Source organism: Microcaecilia unicolor, chromosome 7 (genome assembly GCF_901765095.1).
Source record: "Microcaecilia unicolor chromosome 7, aMicUni1.1, whole genome shotgun sequence".
In the NCBI taxonomy this organism is placed as follows: Eukaryota; Metazoa; Chordata; class Amphibia; order Gymnophiona; family Siphonopidae; genus Microcaecilia; species Microcaecilia unicolor.
The window spans coordinates 1,810,846-1,835,480 of NC_044037.1; the positions used below are offsets into that span (position 1 = coordinate 1,810,846).

The window sequence follows — 24,635 nt, forward strand, 5'->3', positions numbered from 1 at the left end:
TCTCGCCTTGACTACTGCAACCTACTCCTCACTGGTCTCCCACTTAGCCACCTATCCCCCCTTCAGTCCGTTCAGACCTTTGCTGCACAGAACTCTGCTGCACGTCTTATCTTCCGCCTGAACCGATACACTCATATCACCCCTCTCCTCAAGTCACTTCATTGGCTTCCGATCAGGTACCGCATTCAATTCAAGCTTCTGCTACTAACCTACAAATGTACTTGATCTGCAGCCCCTCCTTACCTCTCAACCCTCATCTCCCCTTACATTCCTACCCATAACCTCCGCTCTCAAGACAAATCCCTCCTTTCAGTACCCTTCTCCATCACCACCAACTCCAGGCTCCGCCCTTTCTGCCTCGCCTCACCCCACGCGTGGAACAAACTCCCCGAGCCCATACGCCAGGCCCCCTCCCTGCCCATCTTCAAATCCCTGCTTAAAGCCCACCTCTTCAATGTCGCCTTCGGCACCTAACCTCTACACCTCTATCCAGGAAATCTTGACTGCCCCAACTTGACATTTCGTTCTTTAGATTGTAAGCTTCTTTGAGCAGGGACCGTCCTTCTTTGTGTATTTTGTACAGCGCTGCGTAACCCTAGTAGTGCTTTAGAAATGTTAAGTAGTAGTAGTAGAGATGTTGATTAAGCTATGAAATTTTATGTGATGGGAAAGAAAATTCTATTTCTTTAAGTATCTTTGCTGTTTCACTTCAGGAAGAGTCTTGCAGCCACGAATGTAACCAGCGTCTCGTGGTTCTTTTTGGTGTGGGGAAGCTGCGTGATGATGCCCGACACAGTGTCAAGAAAATTACCAAAGATATTCTGAAAGTGTTAAACAGGAAGAGTACAGCAGAAATTGGTTTGTATTGAACTCTTATTTTCTGTTATATCCTATCCTCTTTTTAAATACTGGTACTTGTTTTTCCTGTCTCTCTATTTGTATGTCTCCTACCCCTAATGGCTTGACTTATTGAGACTCGGTAGTTACTGAGGGCTGAAAGGCCATCTCCTGTGGGGTGATCCCTCTGCTGCTGTACTGCTGGCAGGGAACAAGTTGATTGTAACTGCATCACTGAAAATAAAGTATACCTTATTTTTGCAGTGTTGTATTAGGTTGTTATAGTGCAACTTGCGGTTCTCCTTTTGATGGTGTCGCCTACCATCAAAAGGTGAACAGCACTGTACTGAAAGTTTCATATTTCAGTACCATGCATGTCTCTTACCATTAGATAGTACTGGAGGAAGAGAGACGTCTGCATATAGACTGGAGATCTTGTCACAGGGCCTTATGAAAATAGATTGGTGGGTGGAAAGATGGCATCCCTGGGGTCCAGGAAGAGTAAAAGAGGCAGCAGGGACCTTGATTTGCAGCCCCATCCTTCAGCTAAAAAGGCAGAATATGCACCATGTCTTGAGTTATTGATCCTTTTGCCCAGAAAAGAACAGAGTATCTAATGTGAGCCTGGAGACATCTGCTTTGCTGGAGAATCAATCTCGTACCTTTCCAAAGGAAGAATGAGTTGGCTTGGGCATACGGATGAAGCCTTGTGACTTGGTGAAAAAAAGAATAGTCCAAGACTTAATGAATCCCACAGATCCCAGAAAGCACCCACTAGCACAATCTATTAGATCTTCATTAGAGTCCTGGAGTCACCTTACTCTTATGTGTGTGTGTGTGTGTTGGGCGGGGGGTCAGATTGCCCTTATCAAGATGGTGGTTCTCCTGAAGGTTTTTTTTTTTCCTTCTCCCAACTACCAACTGATACCCCAAAATGTAAATTTAAATCCTGGAATATGATGTTATGTCACTTCATCGAGGGAGGGACAAGTCTAAAGGTCAGCTTAGGTCGTCTATACTTGACTAAGGAGGAGAGAGTCTTAGGCTCACCTACTCTATGACAATACTATTGAGCTGCAATCATTAAAGCCATAAAAGACCATCATGAGCCAGGCGCAGGAAAACATTGGGTCCATATTGAGAGAGAATTTTTGGCCCCGCTATCAATTTTAGAATCTTCAAAGAGTGGAACCCGGGGGTAGAGGGGAGTGGACAGAAGATACCAGGTCATGTATTCTTAGATACCCTTGCACAGCACTGGGAAGCTGTAAAGGTAGAGTTGCGAAATACCCATCTGCACAAGAACCATCTAAGTCCCACTCTCAAAAAGTTACTTTCCAGAGTTTATAAAGCACTTAAGGAGTTGGGGAAACCCATAGATTATGGATTGGCCACTGTTGGAAACAGGATGCTGGGCTTGATGGACCTTTGATCTGTCCCAGTGTGGCAGTCCTTATGTACTTACAATACCTCGATGGCCATTATCAACAAATGCAACATATGTTGGTGCAGAGATTATATTGGTACCCAGCAAGGTTGCATAATATAGCTAGACCTGCAGATCGACTTTGTTGGAGAGGCTGTGGACAGTTATGAGCATTTCTGCTGGGACTGTCATGCAAGTCAGACCTTTTGGAATGTTTGGGGACATATTCAACGCTGGTGTGGAATGAGGTGGATACTAAAACCTGAGATCTGTTTATTGGAAAGTCTCCCAGCGTCAATACCTCACTTTTTTACTGACCAATTGGTATTGACTGTGATTTTGGCAGCTAAGCTGACTTTTGTGAAGAGGTGGAGACCCTTAATTCAGGTCTGGGATCAGTTGTGCCCTGACATGAAAAGTATAAGAAGATTGCTACTGCACTGAGAGGTCAAAAGTCACAATTTGAAACCAGATGGGCTCCAGTGACTTGATACTGAAGTTATTTTTCGATGCCTCCCATTGTAACCACACTTGTGGTCGTGTGAGTGGTTGCTTAGCCATTTATGGCTGATGATATTATTATTATTTATTGCATTTGTACCCCACATTTTCCCACCTTTTTGCAGGCTCAATGTGGCTTACAGAGTGTTATTATGATGTAGTCATTACATGATCTTGAATATGATATGCTTGGACACTTTCTGATACTTACTTTACAAATAGCCCGTCTTATGTATTCTTACTAATTTAGTTTTAGTTTTTCCTCTCTGTACTCTCTCTGGGTAGTCCCTTGCTCATATTCATGCTGATCATTTATCTTTGCTCTAAATCTACCCCCACCAACTAAAGTATAATATACTTTTCACTGGAATGTTTAGGAATGTATAATTGTGTTAATTGTTTTTCCTTTGCTGTCCAGTTCAGTTCCAAAAACTAATAATAAAAAAAAAAGACCAAAACTATTCAGACAACCCAAAAATTAATTCCTAGATTAACATTAGTAGACATGATAGTAGTTGTATTATTTAATTGCAGTTCTGACACATGCATTTGTTTTGCACTACATAAGCCGCCCCCCCCCCCCCCCCCCCCGGGCAAATAACATTTCAATTGACATTCTGATAAACATTTATAGTCAAAGAATGCACAACTGAATTTTGATAGTATGTGCATTTATTTATTACATTTGTACCCCGCGCTTTCCCACACATGGCAGGCTCAATGCAGCTTACACAGTAACAATATAAAGAATTACAAAGTTGTAAGAAGAATATGCAGTTTGTGGTAAACACAAAACTAATGGGGTTAACGGATAAGTAAGTAAACATAGGAGGAATTGGGTTCGGAAGGAAATGAGCGTTGGGAGATAGGCGTAGAAAGACGGAAAGGAATGGATATGGGATGGCAAAAGGATAATGGGAAACATGGTCAATGTATAACTATTGTCAATAAGAAACGTGGACAAGTTTTGATTAAGTTGGGTCGTTAGGGTAGGCTATCTTGAAGAGATGAGTCTTCAGTGCTTTTCTGAAGGGCAAAAGGCCGTTAATGGTACGGATAGGTCTTCGTAGAGCATTCCAAAGCTGGCTACCTAAAAAGGAAAAATTTGATGCGTAGAAGGATTTGTACTTAATACCTTTGCAGTTGGGGAGGTGTAGATTAAGGTAAGTATGGGAAGACGTCGAACTGTTCCTGGTTGGGAGGTCAATAAGGTGATTCATGTAGGTGGGGCTTCTCCATGTAATAGCCTGTTAATCATTGTGTGGACTTTAAAGTTAATTCTTTCTCTGATGGGGAGCCAGTGAAGTTTCTCTCGAAGAGGTGTTGTGCTGTCGAATCTTGACTTACCAAAAAGAAGTCTGGCTGCCATGTTTTGGGAAGTCTGGAGCTTTTTCAATTTTAGGGACTTACAACCTAGAAAGACACTATTGTAGTAATCAACGTGTGTAAGAGCAGTGGATTGTACTAGGTTCTGGAAGGTGTCTAAGGGAACATATGATTTCACTCTTTTCAAAATCCACATTATGTTAAACATCTTGTTGATGACTTTAGCATGGTTTTCAAATGATAGATGACTATCAATCGTTGCTCCAAGGATTTTCAAGTTGTCTAATATGGGAAGTTTAACCTCTGGGGGTGCTATGAGTAGTTGGGATGAATGGAGAATGTTGAGAAGATAGGACTAAACACCGTGTTTTCTCTTTATTTAATTTCATCCTGAAAGCATCAGCCCAAGAGGTTAAAGTGGTCATACCTGTGTTAATTTTATCGGAGATTTCAGATAGGTCAGTTTTAAAAGGGATGAATATGGTGACGTCGTCAGTGTAAATGAAGGGATTAAGGCCATATTTGGCTAGTGCTCTGGCCAGAGGAATCATCATTAGGTTAAAAAATATTGGAGAAAGCGGAGATCCCTGTGGCACTCCGCATTCCGATAGCCACGGAGATGACATGTTTGTAGGTCCTTTGACTTGGTAGGATCTTGTAGTAATGAAGCTTTTTATCCAGTTAATGATGTTGCCACCTATCCCAAGTTTGTCCAAAAGTTTGGTTAGGATGGTATGATTAACCATGTCAAAGGCACTGGATAGGTCAAATTGCAGAAGAAGGATATGGTTCCCAATTGCTATTTCCTGTTTAAATTTGGATATTAAGGTAATGAGGACTGTTTCTGTGCTGTGGGCCGAACAGAAGCCTGATTGTGATTCATGCAGTATGGAGAATTTTTCAATATAATCATTGAGCTGCGAAGTCACTCTGTTTTCCATCAATTTTGTAATTAGGGGAATAGAGGCAATTGACCGGTAGTTGCATTGTCTTGGAATTCTGGAAAATAATTTGCCATACTGTCACACAAACCTAGAAAATTCATTTTATGACAGGGTAATGCAAAACTTTTTTTCACAGCACTGTAATAACAAACCTGCCATACAACAGTAGCATTAATTCCTATTATTCAAACTGCACAAACCTTGCCTATGAATAGGTAGAACTACAAATACTATACTGGACCCAAGAACGGCAATACTTGCACTACTGGTAAAACAGAACAAGTGGGACTGCGACAGAGTTCTACACAGAAACTGCATGCCAACAGAGTACCGCACCTTAGCCGCATGCAAAATACAGAGAGACCCTCATCAAATACAGGACAAGGGATCACAAATTAGAACTGTGTAGAGAAAAATTAACTAGAACACCAAGAAGTCAAACTTGGTATGTAGTGCTACACAGAAGAAATTAAAAAAAATAATTTCCTATTTTTGTGAACAAAATACAAAGACATCTGTAATACACACGCCCCCTCCTCCCCAAAGTAACATGATCCAGTTAATAAAATCAAAGCAAAACATGCTTTTGTACCTTTGTCTGAGCATTTTATTTTTCCATCCATGTTGATCCCAGTTTCTATCTTCTGCTTTCTTGTCTGTCTTCTGTTAACTGAATTTCCAGTGGCTGCTATTTTTCATTTCTCCATTCTCTCTTCTTCTTCCAGTCCCTTACTACTACTTGACATTTCTAGAGCGCTACTAGGGTTACACAGCGCTGTACAGTTTAACAGAGAAGGACAGTCCCTGCTCAAAGGAGCTTACAATCTAAAGGACGAAATGTCAAATTGGGGCAGTCTAGATTTACTTACTTACTACATCTGTCTGATATCTTGATCTTTCCCTTTTATTATTATCCCATTTGTACCCTGCGCTTTCCCACTCAAAGCAGGTTCAATGCGGTTTACATAGTAATAGGGATTACAGGATATTGATGAGAAAATAAAAGTTAAATATAGCAGAATAACAAAAGTGATAGGTAAAGAGGGAGAGGGGTGAAGGAGTAGGAGAGGTGTGAGCAAGGGTAGAAGAAGCAGGAGGGGGATGGGTACAGGATAAGCAAATGGAATTTTGGTTGGAAAGATAGCCAAGGTCATTGTCGTTGTCTCCTGGATATGTGATGGGTAGTAGGATTCATAGAATTAGTTTGGGTCATTAGGATAGGCTTGCTTGAACAGATGGGTTTTTAGTGATTTCTGGAAGGGTAGATAGCCACTGATTGATCTGATAGTTCTTGGGAGGGCATTCCGGTTCTTTTCACTCTTCTTTTTTCCTGTCCCTCTGTCCAGTCAGATTTCACCCACTTTCTCACTTTCTAGTCCTCATCTCCTTTTTACTTTTCACCTACATATCAGCTTTCTGTTTCCTCTCACCCCTTGTTCTCCCATTTCTCCTGTCTCCCTTCTTCCCTAGCCTCCTATTCCCTTCTTTATTTCACTCACTTCTTATCATCACAATATTACTTTCTGTACTCATTATGCTTCTCACTCAAAGAAATATATAGGCAGATAAAGACCATACGGCCTATCCAGTCTGCCCATCCATGCCATCTACTGGATCCTATGTACTTGTCTCAAGCTTTTTGAATTCAGATATTGTTTTCGTCTCCATGAACTTGCCACCCTTTCCATGAAGAAGTTTTTCCTCAGGTTACTTCTCATTCTGTCCCCTTTTACCTTCATCCTATGCCTCCTCGTTTCAGAGCTTCCTTTCAGTTGAAAGAGACTTGACTCCTGTGCATTTATGCATTGTAGGTATTTAATGTCTCTATCATATCTCCCTTTTCTTGCCTTTTTTTCCCCAAAGTATACCTATTGAGATCTTTAAGTCTGTCCCCATACACTTTATGATGACCACTGATCATTTTAATAACCGCCCTCTGGATTGACTACATTCTGCTTATATCATCTCCTTGACAACCCTCCACGGCCTCCATCACATTTCTATCAGTCCCTTCTCCCTTCTCCTCCAGACCTATGGTTCAGCATCTCCCTGCCCCCTTGCCCTTCTCTGTCCTTGTGGTCTAGCGTATCCCTATCCCTTTTGCCCTTCTCCATCCCTGTGGTCTAGCGTATCCCTATCCCCTTTGCCTTCCATGTGGTCTGGTGTCTCCCCTCTCCCCCAACAATTGCAGAATTTTGTGTTTAGCACCTGTTCTTTCTACACATTCTGTTGATGACTTCTTCACTGTTTGTCTTTGCTAGGAGGTGATGAAGGCCAAAAACGGAAGAGGAACAAACCAGAAGCATTTCCCACAGCTGAAGATATTTTTGCTAAGTTTCAGCATCTATCTCATTTTGATCAGCATCAAGTCACCTCACAGGTAGGTGCTATTTCTCATCTGTGACAGTAACCCAAAGAATGGGAACTTATACTTTGGAAGATTGTAAGGAACAGTGCTATTGGTCACTTGTACCTATTTTTGTCTAGGTCTCTCGGAATGTTCTGGAGCAGATTAACAATTTTGCCTTAGGCATGTCCTATCACCTGCCTCTTGTGCAACATATTCAGTTCATTTTTGACTTGATGGAGTATTCCCTGAATATCAGTGGGCTCATCGACTTTGCAATCCAGGTATGGGACAAACACACAAAATAACTGTTCCAGTACCAAAGGGCCCAAAGGAAAAGCATGATAAGGATCATTACGGGAGATCATGGGATTCAAAGTGGAGGAGTTAAGTGTGTGTGGGAAAATAATAAGGGGAAAGAGGGCAATCAGCACTGTGTGAGACACACCAAAAGGGGAGAGGGCCCTGCATGGAGAGGTGTGCACTATTTGGGAAGCAACGTGGGAGGAGAGATAGAGGGCACTGTACGGAGAGTTGTGCAATATGGAAGTAGTTTTTATAAAACATTTTTCATATATAAATGTATTTTCTGGCAACAAGCAGAATTGAGTCAGGCACACAAGTAGGTGATGGTATTGCTTGTTGTTTGGACATAACAGCTCTCCCAGAGCCCAGAACTAAGTTCTGAGAGCATAACATAAAAATAGCCCTACTGGATCAGACCAATGGTCTATTTAGCTCAGTATCCTGCTTCAAACAGTGGCCAATCCAGGTCACAAGTACCTTTCAGAAACCCAATTAGTAGCAACATTCCATGCTACCAGTCCCAGGGCATCAATGTGCTCAGCCCTTCTCCTCAGCATTGAAGTTTTTTGTTCTGCTCTGCCAAATAGACGTGAAAACTGAGCTGTCCGTTTTTTAAGAGGTTTTCATGTTTGCATTGTTTTCTCAAAGAAGTTTAGAACTTTGACATACTCCAAATATTTCATTTGTTTGGGCTCTGACAACAACCGGGTTGACTGTAAGTACTGTGGACTTGTCTGTATGATCCCATAAGGACTGCTGAAATTGACTAAGAAAACGTGAAGTAGAGAAGAGACTTTCGCTTGCCAGAAACAAGAGAAAAAGGTAATGCATATGCAGTGATAAGCTGACATGGCACATTCTAGCAGGCTTTCCTTGCCAGAAGTTTCTTCCACCTCCCTGCACAATGTCTTTGAGTCCAGCCTCAAAGGACACACAAGTATAGCATCAAGGATCTTCCAAGTTGATGCATAAGTCGTTGGAGGTTCCCAGGCCCACAATTCAGCTGTTTGAATGCTTGTAAAGGCCTAAACTGAAGGCATCCTCCAGGGTTCTAAAAGCTCAAACATCAGCGTTGTTCAGCTGAACAACCAATCAGTTCACTTCAGCACAAATATCTTCATGTCACTTAGATCAGTTGCAGAAAAATGTATGAGAAAGATATCTCAATCTTAATTATAGACCATTTCTGGGTGCCAGAACTCACTTTCCTCCAAAATGCGCTTTAGAGTATCTGCAGCACCAAACATAAGCCCCCTTGCCATATTGTGCAGTAAGTGATCAGCACAGGTAAAACCCAAAGTTGTTATAATAAATGCTTTTTAATTCAAATAGTGATAATGGGGTATTTGGGAACTCAAACAGAAATAAAATTATATTTAAAATGTTTCTGCACCAAAATGCATCCTAATAACATTGCTGCATTGAGTGATACCTAGGCAACAAATTGCTGAAACACCATCAGATTATTTGCTATAGCACACAAATAAAAATATATTGGGGTCCCATGGGACTCTAGTTGGTCGGATTAGAGTTCAGGACCACTTTATAGGCTGTATTGAAAGCATTTACATTATCCTTTATATGATCGAATGCATCCCAATACTGTAGAACAGCTTTTATTTGCTTCATAACTCAAACCTCAACAGACTCGATGTTCTACTTTTTGCTTATTGGTGAGAAGGATAAGCAAAGCAAGCTGTGCCTTTAAAAGTGAAGCAACTGGCTACTTTTTAACTGTCATCTATAGTCACAGCCACTTTCCCTTCAGAATATGCATCCTTCCGTAAATGTAGGAGGTTGGGTGCCCTTGCTTTATTCAGCACTGGGAACAGATAACCATAGTATGGTGGTTTCTCAGCATTATAAAGCTGAGATACCACCTCTGGTTCTACACTGCCACCATTTTGAACTTTGTTGTGGTTTTGGCCACATCAGCTCCATGCCCCAGCCCTTTCTGCTTCAGGAAAAAGTCTATCTCCTCCTGCAGTCCAGTGTAAAAGAATCGGTTCCACTTCAAAAAGTGAAACCAAGGCCTTTGTCATGGGTACTTCTGATCCCCAAGAACATACACCCTGCCTAGACTGATCTTAAAGGCCCTTAAAAGAAATGGCCCAGAGTACTTGGAGGTGTGTAGAAGGGAGATCCTGTTCTTCAGGGTTACTAAGATCCTCACAAGGAGTATCCCTAATCACGCTTTCTTCAGAGGACATCATGCAATACCCACCAGTGAGTAACACCATGCTCTGGAATGTACTGCCTGAAAGGCTTTGCGTAACACAAGACTATCTCTACTTCAGGAAGCAGGTGAAGGCTCATCAACCAGGCCTTTAATGGAAGAAGTAACTAACTTAAGAACATAACATAAGTACATAAGAATAGCCATACTGGGTCAGACCAAAGGTCGGTCTAGCCCACTATCCTGTTTCTTTTTTTTTTTTTTTTGTATATAATTTTTATTAGATTTTAATACTTATACAGATATTATAATACTGCAAAGTATAATACAGCCATTAAGTAATAAATTTTACAAATCAGGAAATCAAGAAAAAATGTTCTCTTCTTATAACATGGCTTCCTTAGACCTCAATGTGAAAAGAAAAAGGGGGGGGGGGGGGGTAGGAATATAGTGAAGTTAAACACAATATAGATAAATCATTATAATCTAATTATGGTTCCGTCATTCCTTACTTCTTTATTACTCTACAGATTGATTACTGTCTAGGAAGGTCTGGAGTTGGTTAGGCAAATAATAAACATATTTTATCTGATTTAGTCTAATAATACATATACAAGGGTAGGCCAGGAGGAATGAAGCCCCCAATTCCAAAACTTTTGGTCTCATAGAAAGAAATATTTTTCGTCTTTCTTGAGTGGACTTAGTCACGTCCGGATAAAGCCAAATTTTTTCCCCAGCAAACAAACGGTCAGTTGATTTAAAATACAAACGCACTATTGCATTTAAGTCCTGCTGAAATACAAATGAAACGATTAATGTCCCTCTTTCTGTTACATCTTCAATTGATTGTTCCAAAATATCTGTAACGTTTTGCAGGTCTATTGACTTCTCTGAGTCTATTTTTTTCATTGTAGATGGTATATAATAAATTTTATTCAACGGTGGAAACACTTCTTGGGGAAATTTCAAATTTTCTTTTAAATACCTGCAAAACATATCGTTCGGGGACACTCCTAACAGTCTAGGAAAATTCAATATTTGGAGATTTAATCTCCTATTATAGTTCTCCACTTGCTCTATCCTCCTTCTTAAATCCATATTATCCTTTATCACAGCGATTTTAAATTCTTCAGTTTGTTTAGACTCTCCCTGCAAGGCCTCAATTTTCAAAGAAAAATCTTGTTTCACCAACTCATGGGAGTTCTTCACCTCCTGTATATTTGCATTCCATATCTTTACCTCTTCAGAAGATTGTTTCAATATTTTGTCCATTTCTACCAGCTTCAGCCAAATCTTGCCCAGGCTCACCTCCATCTCTCCGGCAACCGCAGAATTTTCTCCAGATTCAAGCTCCCCTCTGGGCTCCTCGGGATCGCCCCTTCTGGGCTCCACAGGGAACCCCGTTCGAATCACAGCAGCTGCAGGGCAAGGAGGCGTCATAGAGCTTGGTGGGGAGAGAGATGTTTCAATTTCCAGCGGGGGAACCGCTTCACCGGTTCCTCCCGCTATGGACTCCACTTCACCTTGTCGGGAAAGAGCAGGGAAGAAGCGTTCCAGGCCCACAGTTACCGGCGTGGACGTTCCAGAAGGTAGGGGATTCTTCCGAATCGTTCCCTTTCGTTTTGTATGGGGCATGTTGTAAGTGAGGCAATAGGAAAAGACAAGTTTAGCAACTGTGAAGCGGAGAGCACTTCAAACGTTACCGCTCACGGCGCCATCTTGACATGCCCCCCACTATCCTATTTCTAACAGTGGCTAATTCAGGTCACAAACACCTACAGAAACCCAAATAGTAGCAACATTCCATATTACCAATCCCAGGGCAAGCAGTGACTTCCCCCATGCCCATCTCGATAACAGACTATGAACTTTTCCTCCAGGAATCTTTTCAAACCTTTTTAAACCCTGATAAACTAACTGCTGATACCACATCCTCTGGCAATGCGTTCCTGAGCTTAACTATTTGTTTTCGTTGAGTGAAACAATATTTCCTCCTATTTGTTTTAAAAGTATTTCCATGTAACTTCATTGGGTGTCCTCTAGTCTTTGTGCTTTTTGAAAGAGTGAGAAATCAATTCACTCAGGATTTTATAGACCTGAATCATATCTCCCTCAGCTGTCTCTTCTCCAAGCTGAAAAGCCCTAACCTCTTTAGCCTTTCTTCATACGAGAGGAGATCCATCCCCTTTATTGTTTTGGTCACTCTTATTTGAACCTTTTCTAATTCCGCTATATCTTTTTTGAGATACGATGACCAGAATTGAACACTATACTCAAGGTGAGGTCGTACTTTTGAACGATACAGAGGCATTATAGTATTCTTTCTTATTTACCATCCCTTTCCTAATAATTCCTAGCATCAGGTAACTATGATTGGGATTATTCGTCCCAATGTGCATCACTTTGCATTTATCCACATTAAGTTTCATCTGCCATTTGGGGTGGCCAGTCTTCCAATTTCCTAAGGTCTTCCTGCAATTCTTATAGTCCGCATGTGTTTTAACAACTTTGAATAGTTTTGTGCCATATGCAAATTTAACTGCCTCACTCATCGTTTTCAGTACAGATCCCTGCGGCACTCCACTACTCACCCTCCTCCATTGAGAAAAATACCTATTTAACCCTACCCTCTGTTTTCTTTCCAATAACCAATTCGTAATCCACAGAAGGACATTGCCTCCTATCCCATGATTCTTTAATTTTCTCAGGAGTCTCTCGTGAGGAACTTTGTCAAAAGCTTTCTGAAAATGTAGATACATTACATCAGCTGGTTCACCTTTATTGACATGTTCATGCCTTCAAAGAAATTAAGCAGATTGGTGAGGCAAGACCCAGTGCTGACTCTGTTGTTTGACTGTGTGTTATGTAATTTTATTCTTTATAATAGTTTCCACTCTTTTGCACGTTACTGACATCAGTCTTACCGGTCTGTAATTTTCCAGATCAGCCCTGGAACCCTTTTTAAAAATCTGTGTTACATTGGCCACCCTCTAGTCTTCAGGTACTATGGATGATTTTAACGACAGGTTACAGATCACAAACAGCAGTAACACTGGCTGCACATACTGAGCAAGACATGCTTATCCATGTATACCCTAGCTGAGATAATAATCAAGCACCTTTCTGACTTTGGAGCTGAGTTTCAAAGCACTTAGTCTTACAAAGTTTCATAGTAACTTATGAAAATTTGTAAGTCTAGGTGCTTTGAGAATACGACTCTGTATGTGTAACTTTTTTTTTTAAAGTTATTCCCCATATTTTCTAACACCTATTAATCTATCTTAGCTATCTATATGTTCCATCTTTGCTGTCTATTAAAATTTTTTATTACGAAATCGCTGAGGGCGTCATGGAGTTTTCTGGTGTCATTGCTAGGAGGGAACCCACGACTATCAGACCACATATCATTGGTGGGGAATCCGGAGTTTATCCCAGGCAGTGATACTGGTAGTTTTCGTCGATGGGAGAGCAAAGGACTACGGTTTATATATGATTTATTAGATGCAGAAGGGAAGTTAAAGACATGGGAATCGTTATTGGCAACAGGGAAGGTAGAGACACGTGATATGTTTGCATATAGACAGATACAACACTATGTTAAGAGCCTGGACATAAGATATCACAAGTTTCCTATTCAACAGAAAATACTTGAGTTCTATGAACCTCTTCAGGATAGGGGGATCTCGATCTCAACCCTGAAATTGGCACTAGATAATATAAAAGTGGCTCCTGTGAAAGAAATATTACAGCAACGATGGGGTCGAGATCTAGGCCTCTCCATAAATTTTATAGACCTCAATAAAATGATTAAGAGAATACCAACGGGTTTGATCAGTGCAGAGTTGAGGGAATGCAACTTTAAAGTAATACATAGGGTGTACTTCACACAGGAACGACTCTTTAAAGTAGGGGGGATTGATTCCTCGATTTGCATGAAATGTAGACAAGACACTAATTCATTCATTTATGCATTTTGGGAATGTACACAAATACAGGCATTTTGGAAAGAGATAACCCAATATTTGGCACATTTGGGGGTCGACCAGTGAAAATGTCACCAGTGGGTTTCTTACTAGATTACTATGAAGATTTTGGGACTCAAGATAAACACTTTAAATTGATGATACGGAAAGCAGGAATGGTGGGTAAACGGGTGGTGTTGGGAGTGTGGACAGCGATCAGGCCCCGTCATACTGGCATTGGAGGAACAGATTTCACGGGTTGATGATGTTAGAACTCCAATATGCACGTTCAATGTTCAAATGGAAAAAACTTTTCTTTCAAACGTGGGATAAATACATACAGTCCCCTTCCCCACAGAGCACGCAGTCTGGTGTTGAACTCGATACCTAGTGGAGATAACAGGAATCAGGAGAGAATAAAATGAATGGAGATGAGATGGACTGAGGTGCCCTGCGACCTCAGATAGCACGGAGTCGAATAAAGTACTGGGACAGGGAGGGAGAGAGAGAGAAGGGACACAAGGAATCATGGGGGGGGGGGATATAGAGGGAGGAGGGAGGGGAGAAAATTGGAATACTGGATTAAAGATAATTGGTTAACAAGAGGATGGGTTCATAGTTCTTTAACAAAAATGTAGAGGTAATAATATGTTTGTGCAGCGCTGCGTAAGCCTTGTAGCGCTATAGAAATGCTAAATAGTAGTAGTAGTAGTAATAATAAAGAAGAGGAGAAGTCTTGGAGGGCTATCAGAGTACAAGCTCTCGGAGACTTGTCTGTCCAGACAGCACTGGATAGATGTACGGCTGGTGATCATAGTAGAAACATAAGTGACTGATAGAGTTGTATCACAGCTATAATAAAGAGATGTTTTAGGTGAACATTATTAATGTACAAAGGTTGATCTCTATGGATATAGTCATGTTAGATTTAATGTTTGATTCTAAGGGGTCGGACCTGAGGGATAGGAGGGCGGGAATGATAAAAACAACAAAAAAGGTTGATGATGATTGTTCTTGTTATAATGCACAAATATGTGGTATTACTCTCAGTTGTATAATACCAGATTTACCTGTATTGTTATAAGGTTGAACAATCAATAAAAAATGTTGAAACATAAAAATTTTTTATTACGTATTTTATTGACATTGCAAGTAGTATAGTATGCCATACTTTCTGTTGTTGTTTCGGTTCTTTTATAGCTCTAATGGTCTGTTGCCAGTCTTTGACTTATTTTTGCTGTACACCTCCTTGGGTGAATTTGTTCAAAACGATGGTAAAATAAATCCAAATAAATAAATTCCAGTAGCCACGTGGACTCTGGCAGATGGACTAACATGCTAAATCCGAAGCAGGTACTTAGCTATCATTTTTTGGCGTTCCTTTCTTTCTTTGGACGTTGGTTGTGATTGTGCAATGCTTAGACTCAGCATGTCCAAAATTTGACAGTTTTTTTCAAAAAACAAACATAAAGCGAAACCTCGCTTGCCTTCCTCAGATCAGCATTGCAATATATCATATGAAAAGCAGCCACTTGTCCCCCCCCCCCTTTATCTCTTCTACTTTGCACCATTGTTTAGTGCAATCTACAGTTAGTGATGGTGCGTTTGGTTAGGCTGAGCCCTGGGTGAGCTGTTCTTTTCTGGCAACATGATATCACTGATTTTGTGCCTGATTTATCTGTGGAAAACACGTTGCATGTGGAAAATGCTGTTATAAAGGTTATGCATACATATTAAAACATAAAAAGGTAGGTAAACCAGCAGTACCTCTTACATGATATGTTCATAGGCTGATCAAGATATGTTTTGAGCAGACCTGGGCTGGAGTTGCTGTGTATATATGTACTTTAAAAAATATATCCACACATGCATAATATACACGCGAGGGGGAGGGTCCCAGAGCTATTTTCAGAAATGGCGGGATGTGTTGCCTTTTATAGTATACATACAATGTGTACTACAAGTGCCTTTATAAATTACTTCTGGGAGGAGAAAGAGGCTCTTAGAACTATTTTGTAACCATATACATAGGCATTTGTGTTGACTTTAAAAAAATGTTTAGGCATCCATTTGTGAAGTTCTGCCTATCTGGAGGACACAGGGGACACTGAATGGAGGAGGAGATTTGGATGAGCAGTGTATGGGAAGGTGCTAGCAGGTTGCAGCTTGTGGGAAGAGTACAAAGGGAGAGGGCATTGGGTAATGGGAAGCAGAGCAGGAGGGCACTGGGCACTGTATAGAGAGTGTGCAGTGCAAGATACAAGTAAGAGGCAGAGGAACCTGGCTTTCCATTCTCTAGTAGCTATGAAATACAGTGCTTTGTTCTTGGGCACTTCTTGTCGTCTTTCTCCCCTTTCTCATCTCTCTCTTCACCCTTATTTCTGCCTGCTTGTCTTCGTCTCACAACGTCTTTGTTCTCTGTGTCCATTTCTCCTATCTTCTGATATTTTCTCCTACACTTTTCATTTATATTGCATTTTTTGTTCACTTCCTTCTTCCTCCTAATTTATCTTCTGTTTGTCCCTTCTTCTCCTCACTATCCTATCTGTTCTCTTTGCTGCTCATCCTCTTTTCTTTCTCCTCCCCACAATTTCTTCCTTGCTCTTTTCTCCATTCTCTCGTATTCCTTCCTGCCCTCTTTCTTTTTCCTTCTTCTGTACTTACATCCATACTTACTCATTCAGTCTTTATCATCTTCTTGCCCTTTCGCTGCTTTCTTCTCTTTCCTCTCCTTTCTTGGTCTTTCTTTTGCCCTCACCTCTTTTTCCCTGTTGGCTACAGCTACTTAATGAGCTCAGCGTGGTGGAGGCAGAGCTACTCCTCAAGTCCTCCAGTTTGGTTGGCAGTTACACTACCAGCTTGTGCCTGTGCATCGTGGCAGTGCTTCGCCATTATCATTCATGCCTCATCCTCAACCAGGAGCAGACAGCCCAAGTCTTCGAAGGGTAAGATGCCAGATACTGTTCCCTTCATGCTACTAAAATACTTTGCGTTTATAAATGGAGACCTGTTTTGAATGGGTAAGAGATTTGTATTTAACTCATGCCTTGCCCAATGGAGTGCATTCAGATACAGAAGGTATTTTCCCTGTACCAAGAGAGCTTGCAATCTAAATTTGTACCTGAGGCAATGGAGGATCAAGTGACTTGCCCAAGATCACAAGGAAGGACAGTGGGATTTGAACCTGGTTCCCTGGTTCTCACAGCCTGCTGCTCTAACTTTCAAAAAGGAGACTATGTTAAAATGAGGAGACTGATCAAAATAAAAACTTAAGAGGAGCAGCTGCAAAGGTCAGAAATTTACATTGGGCGTGGATGTTGTTTAAAAATACCTTACTGGAAGCCCAGACCGGGTATATTCCACATATTTAAAAAAGGTGGAAGTGGGGGGAAAAAGAGTCTCTGAAACACATCTAGTGGGGCTTCCTCAAAGTCAAGATTTTTAAAATATGGTTACAAACATAGGGAGAGATTAGGGTTCATTGGACTTCTAAGGTGTGCCTCTTGTGTTGGAGACCAGAGGAAAATGTCTGACATGGGAGAAACACTGTTTATGATTGGGATTATCTTCAGTTCAGTGTGAGATCACAGTTCATTGGAAGAGTATAGAGGGCCCAACGGTGCATGATTGGACACACAGACTTCCGCAATGTATCTACCTAACATGAACCTTTTTTTTTACCACAATAATACTTGTATTTGTTCATACCGCAACTGTTACTAATTGCAAGAAATGTGGGTTTCTGCCAAGCCCCAGGCTGGGTTTGTTTGCCTCCTTTTCTGCACCCCAATACAGGTTGTCTTCATTGTTGAGGTATATAATGAATCCTTTGCCAGTATCTCTGCCTGTCTCTTCCACTGTTCAGTAGAATTTCCGTCTTTGGGTTTCTCTTATGTGCTGTAATAAGCCATGGAATGCATTCTGAATGACTCTTCGTTTCTGTTTTACCCATGCAGTTTGTGTGGAGTAGTGAAGCATGGAATGAATCGATCGGATGGTTCCTCAGCTGAACGTTGCATTCTGGCATACCTCTATGATCTCTATACCTCATGCAGTCATTTGAAGAATAAATTTGGGGAACTGTTTAGGTAAATATGTGATATACAGGGGCCTTTCATGTAGTCAGCTCCTGGAAAAAGGTCATTTGTGTATAACATTTACCATTCTATTTATTTGGTTCACTTGTATCCAACATTTTCCCAGCTTATGCGGGCTCAATATGGCTAACAAAGTTACTGGAAAATTACATAATACAACAGGATAAAATTGTTCCAGAAAAAAAGTGTCAAATACAAGTACAGAAGCAGCTGAAATAAGATAATTCTATTTGGTTCCTGTGGGTAAATCCCTGGTGTTTAGTGATGCAGACATAAGCAATTCACAGTGACTCCTTCGCTCACCAGTGCCTTTTTCCAAAATGGTGCTGGCGACCCCTAGTGGTAGTTTTGTGGTACTACCACTAGGGGGGGGGGTTATGTTTCCAACTACTGCTAGGGGTCACCAGCACCACTTAGTAAGAAGGTGCCTCTGAATGCTTGAGTGACTGGGGTTGATCCTGCCCACATCACTAGAAACAAGGTATTTACATTTAGGTAGGCTTGTGGGGGCCAGTTGGAAAGGGGGCATATGCAGGTGGGGTGGTTGGTCACTAGGGGGCACTTAGGGCTGGGGGCTGGAGGGGGGGAGTCTAGGTGGGGATGGCACAAGGTAGAGGCTGACTGACTTTTGGCTTCGGTGCCGAAACCAGCTCAAAATTCGCATTCAGCCTTGTTCCAGCTGAAAATGCTGGGTGCATTTTTTGCCAAAACAAAAACCTTTTCTGCTGTCCCTGGGCCTACCTTATGCCCAGGTAATCTAGTGGCTAGTCATGCCTGTCTATCCTGTGTCCACAGTCAAAATAGCTGCCACAACTTCCAGCAGCAGTCTTGTAAGATTGCCACTGGAGGTCGTGGCAGCTGTTCGAAGATTGGAACCTGCTTGTCTTCTGCGATAATGAAGTTGTAGCAGGTATTCTTTTTGGACATCAGGATACAAGACAACACAAATCTTGTTCATCAGCCTCAGTTACTTAACTGCTTGGTGTAAATGTGAGTCCAAGAAAAGCCAGCAGCTGACGGATTAAATACTTCATTTAAAGGAACAACCTTTGGCAATTATTTATTTGAGACTTCCTATATCGCTTTGCTTTATTTTATTTGTTTAATTATGGGGATTTATTAACCACCTTTATGAAGAGATTCACTCAAGGCAGTGTGCAGCAAGATTTCACCCAAGGCGGTGTAGCATAAAACTTACCAATTTTGCTAACAGCTTCACAATAATAAAAATGACCAAATATAAATATAATAAGGTAAACTTGAATAGCAAATTAAAATCTAATAGTACCATGAAACAGTATAAAGCAGTGTCAGCATAATACCAATGATAACACCTAATAAGCATGCATTAGAACATTCAAATAACATAGATGTGATGCTATTGCTTTTCTGTAACGTAGCTTACCATCTACTGAGGGATCAAGTGCAGATATATAGATGGAAACAAGATAGTGTTAGAGAGTCAGCTGGGATAAATATGTGGTTGATTAAAGTCAAGGCAAGTTCTTTATACAGTTAAATAAGATACAAGGAACTGGTCTAAGTTATTGTGTGTTGCAAGTTACTCCATATGCAGAGTGTTTTATAGTCGGTCACACTATGTTTTAAAGGCTTGGGAGAAAAGTCAGGCTTTCACCTTCCTGAAGTAGAAGTAGTCTTGAGTTAAGATGTAGCCCCTCTGGGAGTAAATTCCAGAGTGTGGGGGCTCGCTGGCAGGTATCAGATTCTACAAGTTCTTTTGATGAGGGCACAAATAGTGATGCTTCTTGAGAGGACCTTAGAGATCTCAAAGGAGTGTAACGGGCTGACTTATTCTTTAAGTACTCTGGCCCATTTTGTCTGAGGACCTTAAAAATCAAACATCGAATTTATTTGCAGATTTAGTTGAACGTTGGTTTGAGATACGTTAGGTATGTTGGATGCTGCCTTTCATAAAGTGTATAATTTCTTGGTCCCTTGCTGCCCTTTCATTTTGTGATATGACCTAATGTGACCACTCTGTTCTAGGGGTGGAAAGCAAGAATATTTAATACAGAAAATTTCTCATTCGTTTTCTCTTTTCAGTGGTGTTTGGCAAGTCCCATATTTAGTTTTTGCTATTAATTTCTTTGTTCTGCTTACATCAGTGACTTCTGCTCGAAGGTGAAGAACACAATATATTGCAATGTGGAACCATCAGACTCGAACATGCTGTGGGAACCAGAGTTTATGATGGACACCATTGAGAATCCATCTGCACACAACTTCAGCTATTCCATGCTGGGCAAGATACTGAATGATAACCCTGCCAGTCGCTATAGTTTTGTGTGTAATGCCCTAATGCATGTATGTGTGGGGCATCATGATCCTGACAGGTCAGTGAGCTGAGTACATCACACGTGATTTTTGTTAGAGATGATTGGTGGTTCTGCCCTGGTTAGCGAGAGAGCAGTGTGTGGCTGCTGGGAGGGAATTGGATGTCACTGATGTTCATGAGGAAGATTAATTGTTGTTCTGTGTTCTGATTGGCTTTGTTAAAGCTCATGGATAGTAGAGGACTGGGAGGGAATATTGTCATCTTTTTTTTGTGATTGGCTTCTGTGACAGCTGAACAACATCTTTCATTGGCACAGAGTTAATGATATAGCCATCCTGTGTGCTGAACTGACTGGTTACTGCAAATCTCTGAGTGCGGAGTGGCTGGGAGTACTGAAGGCTTTATGCTGCTCATCCAACAATGGCACCTGTGGATTCAACGACCTACTTTGTAACGTAGACGTAAGTCCTGACCGAAGCTGGGCAATGAAAGAAAACTGGGATTAGAAGCAGGATCAGGGGCAAGGTGTTTGAGTGTTGCAAAGGGGAGGGCTGGAAAAAGGAAAGGAAAATAGTTTTAAGTGAGAAGCATGTTCTTAGCTGGTAGCTTGTACTTCATTGGAGGACATATCAACATAGCATAGCAATCTCTCTTACATTGTACATATACCTGAAAGGAGCTCAATGTGGATCACATTAACAGGAACTGAAACAATTTTCAGAGCCTACATCTGGGTTTCATCTAAACAAAAGAAAAAGAAATAAAAATGTAACAGTAGAATATTCAGAAAAATATGACATTAAATAAAAATGTTTTTAATTGTTTCAGATTGATCTGATCTGAATGGAGAGGTCTTCCCATAATTTAGCAGCTTCATATGCAAAAGATGAATTTGTGTATTGAGTAGACTTCTTACCTCTACTGTTAGGAAAATTAACATAGTTTGTATTACGTAGAGAACAGCTAGTATTCTGAGAAAAACAGAATAAATCATACATATAAAGGTGCTAAAACCATGCTGAATTCTAAATAAAATACAAAAGTCTACTTTCAAAAGGAAGCCAATATAAATGGATTAGATATGGGGAAACATGATCAGTAGTAGATAAAGAAAAGATCAGTCTTACTGCTGTGTTTTGAATTGTTCTTAATTTTTTCAAGATAGAATTGGAACTAGCAACACAAATTGCAACAGTTGATGTGAAAGCGTAAACGACTTTGAACTAAAAGTTGAAAAGAATTCTTTCTGAATTATTTGCTTATCCAACTTAACATTTCAGAAGTAAAAAAGTTTTTTTATAAGCAAGTTAGCAGGGGTAATGATAACATATCAAAGATAATCCCTAAAATCCTAATCTCTAAAACCAATTTATATTCCTTGTTCTGAATTTTAATATAATATAATTTTCTTACACAGGATTGAGTTTATTTCATATCAGTAAAAGTTTGGTCTTTATCTACATTTATTTTTAAACAACATTTTTGCATCCATCCTTCAACTATAGTTATACTGGCAGAAATATATTAGGTTTCACCTGTTTGAGTGAAGATGGAATAGGATTACGAATAGTGATGATGCCTTCCATAATCTGAAAAAGAAAGATTGAGGCAATAGGTCTGTAATTAGTAATGTGAGGTGGATTGTTTTTATAATTGGGGTAAGAAGTGATCTCTGTCATAGCAGATGGAAATGGTCCTGTCTGTAAAGAAATACAAATCCATTCAAATAATATTTTAAAACCAATAGGAGCTGTTTTCATAAGATATATGGAGAACAAGCATCCTGAGATAGAAATTACATATGAGTGAGAAAATCTGACCATTTAACTGGTAAGAATTCTGACCAGAATCTATCTGCACAAACTGAATCTATTTGTATAAAGATCTCCGATGGAATAAGGAAATTTAGATCTGTGCTGAACGTAGCTCTTGTAGATAATTTATCTTGAAAATAGTTAGTTGTTGCAATGTAGCTGAGGTGACATTGGAAGAAACAGTAATAGAATACACAGTTAATTTATTTAAGAGGTAAAAAAGTTAAACATCAATATTTTTATCACCAATTAAATTAGAGTAAAAGTTCTTCCTTGTCTCTCAGTCTAACGTTATATTGACCTACCATTTTTTGCCATTGCTCCTTAATAAAAATATCATTCATTTTTCTCCATTGTGTCTCAAAATTACAACAGGACTGCTTCAGAAGAAACAGTTCTGGAGAGTACCAGTCAGTACTAGATTTAGAACTTTTATTTTTTTTATAGTTATGGGCACTGATTTATTTAAAAGTTTCTGCCCATAGTTATTCCAGTCAAAATTCAGCCCCCTTTTGGGCTTCTGCACTTATTTTTGTTCTATACTACTTTTTTCTTTTCAGATTCTATTTTTCCAGAATCGTTATACCCACACTAGCCCACTCCTCAAGTCACTTCACTGGCTCCCTGTCCGCTTCTGCATACAGTTTAAACTTCTCGTACTGACCTTTAAATGCAGCCCCCCATTACCTCTCCACTCTCATCTCTCCCTACATTCCTCCCCGTGATCTCCGCTCTCTGGACAAATCTCTCTTGTCGTCCCCCTTCTCCTCCACTGCTAACTTCAGGCTTGGCTCCTTTTCTCTCGCAGCACCTTATGCCTGGAATAAAGTTCCTGAGCCTGTACATCTAGCTCCATCTCTACCTGTTTTCAAATCTATGCTGAAAACCCACCTTTTCACTGCTGCTTTTGGCTCCTAGCCACAATTGCCCTCCCCGTGTCCCTTCCTCCCTTCTCACCCATTATTTCCCTCACCCATAACTGTCTTGTCTGTCTGTATTATTTAGATTGTAAGCTCTTTTGAGCAGGGACTGTCTCTTTGTATCAGGTGTTCAGCGCTGCATGCGTCTGGTAGCGCTATACAAATGCTAATAATAATAGTGTACTTCCAATGATACTTCTGTATAGACTTCCGAGCAGAAATGTTGTGATAAGCTGTTTGTGCCTGCCAGGGGAGGCACTAGAGCTCCCTGAATGATCTAATGAAGTTGAATATAAAGTTGTAGTGTATGCTATTGGGGATGTCATGGTCAGGTGTCTGGCAGCAGTATTAGACTGCATGAATGACAACCATCTTTGCTCTTCATGGGACCTTTTAAATCTCTTGGTTGGCTCTTCTGCCAATGCAAACGGGTGGCCACAAAGTCTAATTTCAATGGTAGCAGGAGGGAAAAGAAAATAATAAAAAGCAGCAAACCCAGGGAGGAAAGAGCAGAATCCATCCCTGTGGACTACTGTGATTGAATAGGATGTCCTTTGCAAGCTCAGATGTCACCCACTACTATCATCCTGCTTGCCATATGGGGGCATGATTGCACACAGTGCTAAAGAACTTCATGTGAAGTGTTTTGACAGGTTTCTGTAAATGCTGGCTTGTTAGAAATAAAATGAGGGCAGTATCCAGTGTCCTTAAGAATGAATAGCAAGGTAATTGGAAGGAGAATTCTTGTAGAGGGCAGATTGTGATAGCTGGGTTATTGGCTTTACTTTTTTCCTGCTTTTGTGCTGTTCTTGTTGTACTTCTCTGTTTTTGACCACCCAGGTGAGTGACCTGTCCTTCCATGACTCCTTGGCCACCTTTGTGGCTATTCTCATAGCACGTCAGTGTTTACTCCTGGAGGATCTGATCCGCAGTGCTGCCATTCCATCTCTGCTGAATGCTGGTGAGTGAGCTCTGAGTCTTTTCCAATGAATTCTTATCAGATAGCTCCATGAATCACTTGATGTTTAAACTACTAGTACAGGGTAAAACCAGGACTGCTCTGTATTGGCCTTTTTCCATCTTATTTGTAAGGCTTCGGATGGAATAATAGATGAATGCAAATAAATATTTTTTTTTTTGTGGGACAGTTTCGCTGAGTAGCCTAAGATATAAAGGAGAGACTTGTTCCCCTTTGAGCTCTGACAGGTTCAATAAAATGTTATCACAGCTATCATGTCAGCTGTAGCAAGCTGGTAGATATATTTGCAGTCCTTGCCCAGTAGTCATTGAGGATGACAGGTAGAAAATATTGGAACAGATGACGTAAAATGTCAGCTGAGATGTTGTGCAGTGGCTTTTTACATGAAACGTGCATTGATGTGATAAACCTTTAACGTGGGAATAAATGTGAGGTGAGCAAGTGGATGTTAAAGTTTATTTCACTTTTTCCACTCTTTTGATAGTATTCCTGATGAATAAAGGGAATTGTAGGATATTGCAGCTGAATAGGAAAAGACTACGGTGTAAGGCAAAAGGCCACCTTTCCAGTACTGCAGTGCTAACTAAATCTTAAAGTATGTTGGTAAGCACTCTGTGCCTGAAAAGGTGTCCAAAGATACAGAAAAAAAAAAGACGTTTAAAATGTGATAAATGTAAACGTCACACCTCATGATCCAGGTTCAG

At 40.5% G+C, this 24,635-nt stretch overlaps 1 protein-coding gene across 1 annotated transcript in view; it reads left to right on the forward strand.

The window, feature by feature from the left end:
• MED12 (mediator complex subunit 12) overlaps nucleotides 1-24,635 on the forward strand; it is a 295,163-nt gene that overhangs the window by 138,679 nt on the left and 131,849 nt on the right. The window contains 8 exon segments of the mRNA XM_030208869.1: nucleotides 714-858; nucleotides 7,296-7,414; nucleotides 7,522-7,665; nucleotides 16,607-16,770; nucleotides 17,782-17,913; nucleotides 20,049-20,276; nucleotides 20,535-20,679; nucleotides 23,793-23,913. Of these exon segments, the coding sequence (XP_030064729.1) occupies nucleotides 714-858; nucleotides 7,296-7,414; nucleotides 7,522-7,665; nucleotides 16,607-16,770; nucleotides 17,782-17,913; nucleotides 20,049-20,276; nucleotides 20,535-20,679; nucleotides 23,793-23,913 (1,198 nt within the window).